Raw genomic sequence first — 13,810 nt, forward strand, 5'->3', positions numbered from 1 at the left:
TCTTGATTTAATGGAAAAGTAAGTGTTTTGATAAACTGAAATTCCATTATTTTCCACTGAAAAACTGCTAAAAACACTCTCAGATTCATCCTAATTTTCAAATATTTCCTGGGGAAGGGGAGGGGGGGGCGCATGTCCCCAGACCCCCCTAGACTCATGCTAGTGTGCTTTGCACACTAATATAGTCATTATTCCAAATAGCTAATTTTGACCATGGATACTACATGAATCTTACCACTAGGGCCTTGTGAGAAGACTTGGTATCTTCTAATGTCTGGCTAGTTACCTATGTCCCTGTCCAGCTTAGCCCCCTTTCAAAAAATCCTAGATCTGTCCCTAAATGGTGTCTGCATTAGAACATTTTGGAGTCCGGAGGACACTTCAGTTTTTACAGTGTATATTATCAACTCTTGTATAGTATGTAATACATTTACATTCAATGGCATGTGAAGCTGAGCTACTTTATAAAACATAAATTATTATCCTGCAGTCACAGTGTTCAAAAGTTCCAAATGCTATAACCAATGTACTGAGTACAAGTATATAATGTTTAATCCAACACATTATTTGGAAACATAAAGATAGTGACTTCCGGGTTTACTTCTGTTCCTGGTACAAGAATAGCTCCACCATTACTTTCAAATACCAGGAAATGAGACTCTGCATATGTTTTTAGGGCAAATTGTTGATTGTCGTTATCATCAACTGGAATGGCCCACACAAATTTCTGGATCTGATCATCATCAGGGCTTGAGTCCAGTTCCTCTGTCACTGTGTCTGGTGGAAGTAGTAATTGCTACAGGTAAACAATAAACTACTCTAATAGAGCAGTCACAATTTATGTATTATCTGACATTTGTATGTAACTGATGAAAATTAAGCAGTTGACAGGAAATCATGATCACCTGCATTTGTGACAAGAGAACTTGGTTTTCATGCTACCCCAAAAGCATCACTAAACACAAGTAAATAAAACTGTCTATAATTTTGTGTGGACTGCCTTTTTGTACAGCCTTAAACTAAACCCCACACAGTAAAAACAAACTAGTGAAGGTCACTACTAAAGTCTGCCACAATACTCAATCTTTTGTGTAGTGAACGTCACCACTTAAAAATAGTGAGTATTGTGGCAGAAATTAGTAGTGAAATTCACTAATAATGTTTTTTACAGTGCATGACCACCCAAATACAGCATGGCTGTAAAAATATGAGCCAAGAAAGTACAAGTTGCAAATATACCTCACATCTGGCTGCTTGATTTTCCAAGTCCCAGCTAATGAAGAAGTTTCTGTAGAACAAATTTTCAAATAGAATGTAGGTAGGTGGCCTGGTAGGACCAGAGTCATCTTCTGGGTTCCAAATATAGTAGTTGAATTGATCTGTGAGGCAAAATTGTAAAAAAGAAGAGTTACTGAGTTAGTTATATATGTGACCCAGTCTGAGAAAACCGGTCTTATCGCCCATGTCACTGAGCAGATTCGATTTTTGACCCAGGACACACAGCTACATGAATAAACTATCTAATTCCACATTTAAAATCAGCTAGACTTGAGTGGTCTGGTTTTGCTGGCTGCTTTTCCCAAGCCCAGCGGCGATCCGTACGTGTGGTGTGGGGCCTTAATGGAGCTCTGGTCAGCCTGGGAATGACTGTACAGCTCTGTGGTGTTGAATAAATACCTCTGCTGTGAGTTTCCTTTCATTTTAGCTAGTTTTGAGACCTCATTGGCTCAAAACTTGGCCTAATTTATCCCTTGGCCTTCTTCAATTCAATTTTTGAACACCATCTTGCCCGCCTTCCAAGCCCCCATCCCACCCAATTTGCAGCTCGCCTGATACAGCCAACCTCGGTTTAAAAACTATCTAAAATGGCGGGAAACTAAGTTGTTGGCTACTTGCACAGTGGATACTCTGGAAGGTAAAGAATTGGTGTAGCTAAAACGTGTGAAAATTTGGTACACATAGCTTCAACCATTGGCAAGCTACAACACACTAAATACTTAAAACCGGCATTTCTGGATACTTTTAAATAGGCGACTCATCGATACTCATCGATAAGCCCGGTTTTGTCAGACTGGGTCACATATATAGTTATATTCTGGCGGCGCCCAATCCGGCTTTTATGCGGGGGTCGGTCGCCGCCATGCCAGTGCTAATAGCAATAATGCCTTACATGACAAATCTGGGTTCATATCAGGTGGTGGATCAACGACAATGTCAATAATTTCATCGTTCACATCGTTTTCTTTGGCTCGTAAAACTCCGAACACAGAATGCATGTCGTCAACGTCTACCTCTACCTCCGTGCCTGACTCTGCAGGCTGCAACGGCGGCGCGGCGGGTTCCGATGGATTGCCGGGTTGCTGCTGGATCTGCTTTACTAGTGGCACAACCGTCATCGTTGTGTTTCCCCTTGACTGGGACTGTGTCAACCCTAACATCACCGGACAACCCCGAACGAGCTGCCACCTTCCGTTCGAGTTCCGCGCAGCCGGCACTCCGCCTGCTCCAAGTATTAAAGTCGCCACGAACAATAAATACCTTGTTTCTAGATTTTGCTTCGTTTGCCTTTGCATTGCTGGTACTTTTGTTACTTGCAATACTAATTTCACTTGACCGGGAATGACTATAATTATCCGTGCAGCTCTTTTATAGCTAGCTATACGTACCAATCTAACCGCACTCGATTTGTATAGATTGAATCAATCTTGATTATGTAAGCTATGACATCACATAAACCTCCATGAAGAATACTTGTAATCAATATCATTTTGTCAACACTGTTGTAATCATTGCAGTCCGTCCACAATTAAGATTAGGCCTACCGTAATCCACAAAGATCTGCAACAATTGCAACTAACCATTAAACATCATTCACTACATGCCAGTGTGTTACCAAACTAACCCCCTTTCTTAATATCGCATTTCTGATCTTCACCTCTCCCTTTGCCTTCTCATCCTTGCCCACTATCACCAAACGTGATGCTTGTTCATGCTCACAATATTGGAACTGGTTCAACATTTTTGGATTATTTTTATTAGGGGCTATAGTTGTGGCCAAAAAGCCAGTTGTAAATGACTTTTGGCTAGTTGTAAATGCTAGTTGTAAAACTTAGACAAAAATAGCCAGCTGCACCATAGAAAAATATACACTTACATGTTGCACAAATTCTTTACAGGGATTTTACTAATGTACCTCAAGCCATTTTGAAATATTTCCATTTTGTGGTCTTGATTAAAATTGCCTTACTATAATTTTAATTTTCTTTCTTACATTCCACTACAAAAATAAAATTGCCTTATTATAATAAAATCCAGGTTTATATGTACATAATTATTATATGTAGTTCTTATTTAATTTTTTTTTGTCAGAAATCCCTACAGTTTTCCCCTTTACTGATGGTTGTCACGCAAGCTCTCTGCTTACTTTAGCTGTTTGGACAATCATGGAAATGCACAGCACAAAAAGTACCTACTTCAAACACCCCCAACCCTGGTCTCAGGTTAGGGCTAGTTGTAAAAAATAGTTTTTTTGGACACTGATTTTTATATAACATTTCCACCTATAAACAACAGTGATAGTGACAACTCTAATTACTGTATTTCTTACTGGTATTCCAGCATCCCATAGCATGCTACAGATCTTCATTTGCTCCTCCAGTAAGTTCTTCTGTCCTGAAGACACCAATACATTTGTGGATATAGTCCTTATCATTCCTGCTCCTAGAGCCTGTAACAGAATACAACACAGTTCTCATTATTGGTACTTAGTGAAGTTTTCCTATCAAAGAAGTAAGTAGGGATTCCCCAAAAAATGATGCACCCCGACCTAAAATGCTGCCTTTAAAAATCATCCTAGAAACATCTTACATGATGAAAATCACCTTTACAGAATAATATTAGTCCATTTACAGCATTAAAAGCAAGAAAACACTTACAACTCAATATCACACCTATTAATATGATCTTAATTGGTTGATTAATAATGATCAAGCACCGAGAGCATATTTCTTAACAATTTATTTATACTTGATCATGATGACACAACCTGTTATCATTAGTCTAGCTATATTTATAATGCTAGCACAATGAAAATATGAAATGACAACCCCCAGTAGGTGAAGGTACTCTAATACAACAGTCACCCTAATAGAACAGTCACACACGTATTGGCCGTATGCTATAACAAAAAATACCAAACAAACTAGTATATTAAAAAATATACCACTTTGACAACTCAGATCAAAGGAAACCACAAGGATATATTTCATGTATTGCCCTGACCACAGGGTGATATCATGATATAGCCCTGTGGTTAGGGAAAGGGTTAGGGTGATATCATGATAATAGCCCTGACCACAAATGCCTTTGATGCTGAGGCAGTTACAAAGCATCAGTGACAAACAGCTCAGCTGTTTTGCGTACCTTTTTGGTGCACACATTTTTTCAAGTATGATGGAATAAGATACATTTAAAAGCAATATCACTATGCATGCTACAGTACATTTTAGGACATGATCTTTAATGCTTCATTCCCAATGCATTGATTTGTCATCGTGGTTAGTGTGGAATGTGAAATGGTCCTGCACGTAGGGTAGGTACGTACAATGCTAGTATTCAGATGATTATAACATTTTAATCCAAAGGCTGCAGCACATGTTGCTGTCAGACCTTCAGTGCTGGTCACTGCAAAGCTCTAATAACAATAACAATTTGTTCTAGACTTGTACTATACCGCTGGTAAACAAGGAAAACAAACAGCCTGTGTATTTTGTCTCTAAAAAACTAACATCACAAGGCATAGAAATCAATGTAGTTTCCAGTGTTGCTTTAAAAACTCGGATATCTCCTTTAGTTTCTAGGTAACAATAGATCCATGGTCATCTGTTCCCAATGGTTCCTGTATACTTTCATGCTTAACCACAGCATCCAGTGCTTGTGCAAACGCACTTAAAAGATCAATTAAAATACTTTCCCTTACATGCAACAGGATTATAATTTGATTATCATCTACAGTACAAACATATATAGTACATTGTTTTCATACATGACAAAGGAATACTAAACCTAATAAATACCATTCAATACTTAATTTGCATGACTACTGCCACCAAATTAAGAGGTATCGGAAAGAACCCTGCATTGTTAATATTCGCTGTTAACTCTCACTGCTACATACCAATACTAATTTTTGGTACAGAGGAATTTGCTTAGTAGTCACCTGTATAGAAAGGACACATATCCTAAAAGGCCACATATAAAATTCTACAAGTACGAAGTTCTTGTAGTAATTCACTTGCCTATTGCAACCACCTGTGTCCAAGCCTTGGATTGTAGGTGACTGGCCAGCTTAGACTTTCATTGCCATGACCAATGGCTAGAGGATTCATCATGATGGAGACAGAAAACTAATTGTCATATATACCGTACGCAAGGAAATTTTGACGTCAAAAAAATTTGACGAATTCACAATTGTGCAGATTTGACGAATTAAAAGTTGACGAAATGCTTGGACTTGCCTAAGCGCCTTCAAAATGTATTTACTAAAGACTGGTTTTACGTGCTTTTGCACAGCACAAAGTACAGAGGCGCTTAATCAGTTAAAGTTTGACGAATTAAATATTGACGATTCGTACTGATTCGTCAAATTTTTTTGACATCAAAATTTCCTTGCGTACGGTACACATGCAGCGTACAAATCAAATTTTCAATGTTCCTGGTACTGTACCATACTCCTATAACAATACAAGTCCCATTTAATGCTTTCAAGGATGGACCACAACTTCTTTAAGTTTACATATGCATGATGATAACTGAGAAAGCCAACTTTCACGGGTACTTGATACAGTTTGTAGATGGCTTTCATTTATATAAAAATGAAATATAGCTTGAAACTTTTGTTTCCTTTAGGGTTCAGGCAGACACACATACATCCACACACACACTTGCACACACACAGCACACTAAATTACTCAAACCAGTTTCAGGCACAGAAATCCCCATATAAGCAATACCTACCTCTTAATATCATAAAACTCTGTAGTTTAAAAAAAATTAAGGAGCAAAAACAAGCAAAAACTTTGCTGCTTTTACCAAATAAACCCGATAAGTTTGTACAATATACATCAGGTATATAGAGTATGGTGGCTATACAACATTATACCTCATTAAGTGTGACTTGTACACTGTTAAAAATGAAGAGTAACCACCACTCTAAAGAGTTCCCAGCGTAGGGAGGATTTAACACCCCTGGAGAGTAACCAACACTCTGAAGAGAATAATCATTACTCTGAAGAGTAAGTGACACCACCTTCAGAGCATGTGTTACTCCTTTAGAGTAATGGTTACTCGCCAGGGGTGTTAAATCCTCTCTAAACTGGGAACTCCTTAAGAGTTCTGATTACTCTTCATTTTAACAGTCACTGACTTGGGAGTATGTTGAGCATGCATAAATAGGGACCACTCATTTTAGTAAAATATGTTATTACTATAAATATAAACTTCAGTCCTTTTAAAACTGCAAAATTCTTATAATGTGAAAGTTAAAAGTGAGCAGCAAACAAAGATCTATATCACAAAGCATTTCAAATCATCCAATTCACTTGAAAGTCTCACACTTCTATGGTGTTAATGTTACTAAACAAAGTTACAGCAGTGAAAAGGATAATTTCATTGTTTTCTGAAGATCTATAAAAGAGGGATATACAATTACTTGCCATGTGACTTTCAAGTGATAAAATTACCACTATTGCAAAATATTCAAATTACACTTACACACATCAGCTAGGGTAATCCCCACATCATGCAGTTCTCATATTGTGTTATTTCACATGCACCACCAACAATTAGTCCTAGTTACTAATCATATAAACTGTAGTCATAATAGTTCCATAACCTGAAAGGTTCATAGTTTAAAGGTCATAATTTTCTGTGTGTAACTATGAGCAGTTATTTTCTCAATCAAGAAACTTTATTCTAGTCTACTTATTGGGCAACTGGTGCCAAATTAAGAAGTAAAATGTCAACTCTCCTTGCCTAAGTTGTCTTGCATAGTAGGTGCAGTTAATTTCATGCAGAGACTTTATATGCTCTTTGAGGCTTTCATTAATTTGTGAGGCATAGTACATCCTTAACTGCTGATTATACTAGCCCAGCCTGCTTCTCCAAGAATCTGCAGCAATGTTATCTAATATAACTGCTGAGGCTTTGTGTACACACAAACATTACTAAAGTAATATAACAAGTAAACTTGCTTGCTCTGAAACTTTATTTGGGTTTACTCTTTACTGTAAATGTGGGAGTTTTGTAAGCCACATGTGTAAACATACAGTTGCATAAGCAAGGAAGTTTAAAATATTCAAGCAAAAGTTCACCCACTATAGAACAAAATATACTAACAAACAGACACACAGATATGTTCCCAATTATCATGATGGTGCCTGCCACATTTTGATTGATTTGAAATAACCTACCTTTATGCTAATAGCCTTTTTAGCCTACAATGTTTGCCTACAGAAAAATTATTTCCTCAAACAACAATGTAATTGTGTGACTTGAGAAAATGACCTGATGTAGTTGGAAGATAAACTACAATGAATAAGTGATATATATTCATAGCACCACTGTAGCTATGCTGTACACTCTCCATGTGCAGCATATACTTCACATGTTGGAAGACTTATACAGTGTAGTTTGGTTACAATAGAAACCACTTGCCAGCCAAGTCATTCTTAGTGTATCTGCTATCAGTTAAACAGCTATATTTAATGTCATAAAAATGTGACTGTACACCGTAACTATCCTATCATGTGATTTGTAAATCAATGAAAAGTACCAGAAAAATGGTCTGCTATTTTTGCAACTATATATACAGTAGCCCTGGAAAATATTTAATATAAACTATTTGCTTGAAGTGGTTAACTTATAAACATTATATTAAATATACTTTTGTGCTGTGGATGAAGCCCACAACAAAAGACTTAGATAGTGAACAAAGTCACACAATATATTCTAATTTGATAGCAGAAGTAGTTTGGTACTGACTCACTCCTTGTTTTACACAAAATAACCTCACAATTTTCAGCCAGAATATAAACAATAGTATTATACTTTGCTTCTGTACAATCATAGTACATATTTATGTTAATGATTTGCCACGTGCTATTACTTTTTCTGATATCAATATGTATGCAGATGACACTGAGCTTCACTTCAGCCATAGTGACCTTTCTGTTGTTGAAAAAACTCTTCAGGCTGAAGTAGAAAATATTTTTACTTGGCTGGTTGTTAACAGATTGAGGTTGAGTGTATCTAAATCATAGTGTATGCTCATTGGTTCTCATCAGAGAACTAGAGGTTTGAATCTTACAGTAACGTTGGATGGTGATATTTTAAGGCAAGTTTCTTCTACCAAGTATCTGGGCATATATTTGGATCAACATCTTACTTGGCAAACTCATGTGGATTATGTTCTTAGTAGAGTTAGAAGGAAACTTTTGCTGTAAATCGAGTCAAGCCAGCTTCCTCTAGTGTTCTGCAGTTATTGTATCGAATTTACATTCTACCCATTTTAGATTACTGCGATACTGTGTGGTCACCATCAAATTCTGTTGGTACTCGTCGTTTAGAGAGACTTCATTCTAAATTTACATCATCACTACCATCTTCTGATAACTTTAATTTGCAATCGTCTCTAACTGAAAGGCGTACTTTTCATACCGCTCTTAAGATTGTCAACAGGATTTCTCCTCCTTAATTATTTACATGGAGTTTTTTCGTTTGCTGTAAATGTCACTGGTCGCTCTGGTAGAAACGTACACAGGTTATATGTTCCCAGTGTTTGAACTAATTTTGGCAAACGGTCATTGGCCTACAGGGGCACAGCCATCTGGAACAGATTACCACCAGCACTTTATGGTGCTAAAACTGTGTCAGAATTTAAGAAATTGTATTGCATGTTGTAACTTTGTTTTGTGTATGTATGTATGTACTGTAAGTTACTCATATTGTATTTGTGTTCTCAGGGCATAGCTGAAAAACAGCCTTTTTGGCTGATGCTATTTTTCCTGATTAAATAAAATAAAATAAAAAAATAAAAATAAATAAATAAAAAACCACCATTGTACTGGTGTTATACTTGTCTGCACATATTCACATAGCATTAAAGAACTGTAGTTGATATCACACCAGAAACCATTAATTTCAGCCAACCCATGTACGTATTTATTAGTATATGTTATAGAGTTGCTGTACAACATCAGCATCCTGATTATGTGTCTTGGTAACTTTAATCTGTTGAGACTTGTTAAAAAGTATGTGCATTTGCATAATGTGCTCCTAGTGATTTTGTCCTATTATAAGAATGACTAAGCACAACTTATTGAATGTACCACTAGAACTGTGCTTAGATGGAAGTGCAGGGGCGGATCCATGGGGGGTTCAAAGGGTTCCATGGAACCCCCCTTTTGAAAGGGCCTCTCTTACTCAAGATACTGATTGATTGATTGATTGATTGATTGATTGATTGATTGATTGATTGATTGATTGATTGATTGATTGATTGATTGATTGATTGATTGATTGATTGATTATAACTTTACAGTACTGCATACAAGTATAGAATAAGGGATATACAATTAATAAAATCTTTAGGGTACAGTACTGATGGTCCGCTAGCTCAAGGCTACCGGCCATTAAAAATTTATACTTACCGTATTACATTACTTATAAAAATTACATTACTTATATTTAAAGAGCTACATTAAAGGGGGACGGGGTGTGTTGGAACATCTGCTACATGGGTATAAAAAATGAAATGTACAAGGGTTGTCATGTCTAAAGTTTGATAAAAAATGTGACCATAGAAACTTATATATCCTTGTCTTGTTCGTTTTAATAGATAAAGATAAGTCAATAGGGGGTAGGGCATTCCACAATCGAGGGATTCTATTGAAGAAAAAATGTCTATCTGCATTATTATTGTTTCTAACATGGATCATTTTACCACTTGAGGAGGACCTGGTATTTCCATCAGCAAAAGTTGCAATATTAAAAGAGGGAGAGGGATACTTGAGTGATTTTAGCATAAACGCTAGTTCGTTAAGCTCAAAGGTGTACATTAAAGGTAGTAGGTTAAGTTGTTTGAGTCTATCAAAGTAATCAGAGCTGTAGTCATTTAAAATAAACGTTGTTGCTCTCCTCTCGATCCGTTCAATAAGTGTGATGTCCTTGATAAGGTTAGGCCTCCAAATCACTGAACAGTATGTAACTTGCGATCTCACTAAAGAAATATACAAAGTTCTCTTGGCTGTCGCTATTTGATGCCTGCTGAAGCTACGACGGAGCAGTCCTAGCATTCTGTAGGTCTTAGGGATTATGGTTTTGTAGTGTTGATCCCAAGATAGGTCTGATGATATTATAATACCGAGATCTTTATGTGAACTATTTGTTAAAACCTGTGTGTCAGCTATTTTGTAATTAGTGATGACTTTTGCATTAATACTAAGGTGGACACTCTTTTTTGGATTAAAGAACATATCATTTCTCGTACTCCACAAAGCTGCTGAGTCTAAATCGTTTTGAAATGCTGAAATATCTCCAGGATACTCTAATAGAGCGGTCAAATAGAGATACTCTAATAGAGCAGTCAGAGTAGGTTTGTGAAACAGTGGCTAAATTTACCTCGTAATTGTACTCCAGGAACTGTTTAGACCTTCCTTTTTTGCCTCATCTCAAGGAATCTGCTAAGCTATCTTATATCCTGGCTGTTGAACGCTCTGTTGACCCAATTATTGTTGAATTGCGGCATTCTCTCTTGTCTAATGACTTTCAGGATGCACCAGATGTTGTTTTTTATACTCTTTTTGCTGCTAAATCTTCAGTTTCTAACATCCATTCCTCTACTTTTAAAAGCAAGGCTCGTACCAGTTTACGGTCCTCTCATGTTCGCTATTGGAATTCCACTCTTGAACCATTGACTGTACAGAATAAACTCCTGGATATAGTTGCCCTAGAACAAAATTGCCTCTTGTGGAAGAGATTAATGTATGGTTTTATACCTGAAAAGCAACTTTCTTTCTTATTGCGTGCTGGTTATGACACTTTACCAACACCTATGAATCTGGCTCGCTGGAATATAATCACTAGTCCAGTTTGTACCCTTTGTCTTTTAAGAAGGATTTACCACCATGTTATAAGATTTATGCAGATCTTCCTGGCTACCAGGCAAGTGTTAGTCCCCTAAGTACTATTCCACCTCATAATACATCTACTTTAAGCAAACCTGATCTCATGGTAGTTTCCACAAATTCTATCGCATTATTAGAACTCTCTGTAGTTACTAATGCTGAACATCACCTTTTAGCTGCAAGGAACCGTAAAGAAGATCGCTATGGCTCATTACTGACTGACCTTCAGCAGGCTGGATTTTCAGTTAATCTTGTGACAATTGAGGTTGGCTGTTTAGGCCATTTCATACCACAGGCTGTCTCTAAACTAAGCGATGTATGCCATCTACCAAAGAATGCTATTCATCGTATTCTTCAGCAAGCAGCTCGTGTTGCAATCTCTTGTTCATACAGGATCTTTAACTCCCGTGCTTCCACTACTTGGGATGTAGTTGATCTGTTTACCTGTTGAGAAGCCATGTATAATTGTTTAGTTTTGTATGTAGTTTTTTTTTTTGGTCTTGCCAGGGCTCCATACTTTTTAGTAATAACTTAGTAACCCTGAGACTGAACTCCTGACCTCTTGTAATTATTTGTTCATGTAATTGTCAATTATTAAGACGTTTATCTCTCTATTTTGAGGAGCAGTATAGGAAGCCATATATCTAGTTATAAATAAGGAAATATAGTTGGTGAGGGCATTTATGGTGAGGGGCAGCTATTGTCAACAGGTGATGACCGTTTTTTTTTTTTTTTTTTTGGTCTTCAACTTACAGCTAGGCTGAAGTTGCAATTCCAAAGTGGAACCCCCCTTTTTAAAAATCTGGATTTGCCCCTGAAGTGCTTAGTTGACTGGTGGGTAATACCTAAGATCATGTGATCATATGATCAGTTAAGTCTTTGTTAGTATTTTGTCTTATTAGGGCATTATACTGGCTCATTTTAGGCACTGTAACACCTGACCTCATCCCAGCCAGGGACTCATCCCTAGATGGCTATAGACATGCTATACACCCACAGTAAAATGTTTTGTAATCCTGGCACTTAAATACTTCTGCAGCTGGTTATTGACCAAACTGAAGTTTCAAAAATGCATCTTACAGTGTGAATGTGTTGTACATGCACAAATACTTACTCAACCAGTCACAATCAAATTACAATAATCTACTCCTCCTATACATGCATGAAAAAAGTGTAATAAGGTTATCAAATTAATAGTGTCATTGACTCTCCGTTATAGTTGTGTTTAACAGCCTGCATCATCACATGGTATAAAGATCATCATGAACACTCTCTAAAGTCTTCAATGTGTGAAAGTTGTGGTAACTTGTTGATGACGTAGTTAATGCATGTAATATGCTATGCCAAACTGGATATTCCCGGATTCCATCTAGAAGAATATAGAAATCACCGCTGTGTATATTATTATGGTAATCTGATTGGTGGAAAAGCAAATGCCAATTGACCATGAAAGGTGAAGTTCAGGACATATATGAATGTATGTATGTGGTTACCCCAGTTCCATGTACTATACAAGCTCCGTGACTTGGAGTAACTGTGCTGGTAAATGCGAAAGATTCAACATGATTTTATGTAGTGTGGTTACCCAGCATCAACTAACGTGGTTCCAAAACCACCAGCATCATAATATCAATACTATAATAATTATTAACTCTTGTATAGTATGTAAGCTAATGTAAATATATTACATTCAATGACATGTGAAGCTGAGCTATTTTATAAAAAATATACTGCAGTCATAGTCAGGGGCAGATCTAGGATTTTAATAAAAGGGGGGGGGGGGCTAACTCAAGGTACTAATCTCTTGAGTAGAGATGTGTGAAGCACACTTCCCAGCATGCGAAGCATGCTGGAACTAGGGGGGTCTGGGGGCATGCCCCCCCCAGGAAAAATTTTGAAAAATAGATGCTAAAATACTGCAATTTGGAGACATTTCCACATAAAATTCATAATATTTTCTACCTGTAGATATTTTATATACTGCCTTTAGATTATAGGTATGGCTCTCTGAAGCATTTTGCTAATGGAAAAGTTTGGGTAGGTTACAGACAACCAAGTACATGATGCACCCCTCTCACAATTGCACAACACTGAATAAATGCATGTTAGAATAATAATGTTGAAAGTGGAAAATTTTGAAATTTGAACATTACAAGATTGAATCTGAGAGCATTTTCAATGGAAATTGTGTACCTGAATTAAGTATTGCCATACATATAAACTGCACAAGTAGATGAATGAAGCCCTTTAAACAGACTAATGCACTTCATTGTATGCATAGGTGCAGGTAGATTTGGAAAAATTCCATTAGAGTAGTTAGCTGACTGCTCTATTAGAGTATCTCGATCTTGTACACCTCCAATACTGATCCGAGTCCTTGTTGCATAAACTTTAGCATAAATCCACTGATAATACCATGGAAAGATATTTATAAGGTGGTTTTATGAGTATTTGTATTATTAGTGATCATATAATTATGCTAAGACAAAATTTCATTATAATACTTATTGATGAAATAAAGCCTAAATATGAAGGGGGGAGCTTCAGCCCCCAAATCCCCCCCTCCCCCCCTGGATCCGCCCCTGGATCCGCCCCTGGTTATACACATCCAAATATTTAACAAATGC

At 37.0% G+C, this 13,810-nt stretch overlaps 1 protein-coding gene across 1 annotated transcript; it reads right to left on the reverse strand.

The window, feature by feature from the left end:
* Window positions 1–386: 386 nt before the first annotated feature.
* Window positions 387–2,616, reverse strand: LOC136238688 (uncharacterized). The gene is made up of 3 exons (XM_066029250.1): window positions 2,171–2,616; window positions 1,240–1,379; window positions 387–796 (listed from the first exon to the last, which is right to left on the reverse strand). Exons 1-3 carry the CDS (start codon window positions 2,571–2,573, stop codon window positions 551–553), a joined length of 789 nt encoding a protein of 262 aa, XP_065885322.1. The 5' UTR covers window positions 2,574–2,616; the 3' UTR covers window positions 387–550.
* Between the last annotated feature and the right edge of the window lie 11,194 nt (window positions 2,617–13,810).

This window comes from Dysidea avara, chromosome 11 (genome assembly GCF_963678975.1).
Source record: "Dysidea avara chromosome 11, odDysAvar1.4, whole genome shotgun sequence".
Taxonomy (NCBI): domain Eukaryota; kingdom Metazoa; phylum Porifera; class Demospongiae; order Dictyoceratida; family Dysideidae; genus Dysidea; species Dysidea avara.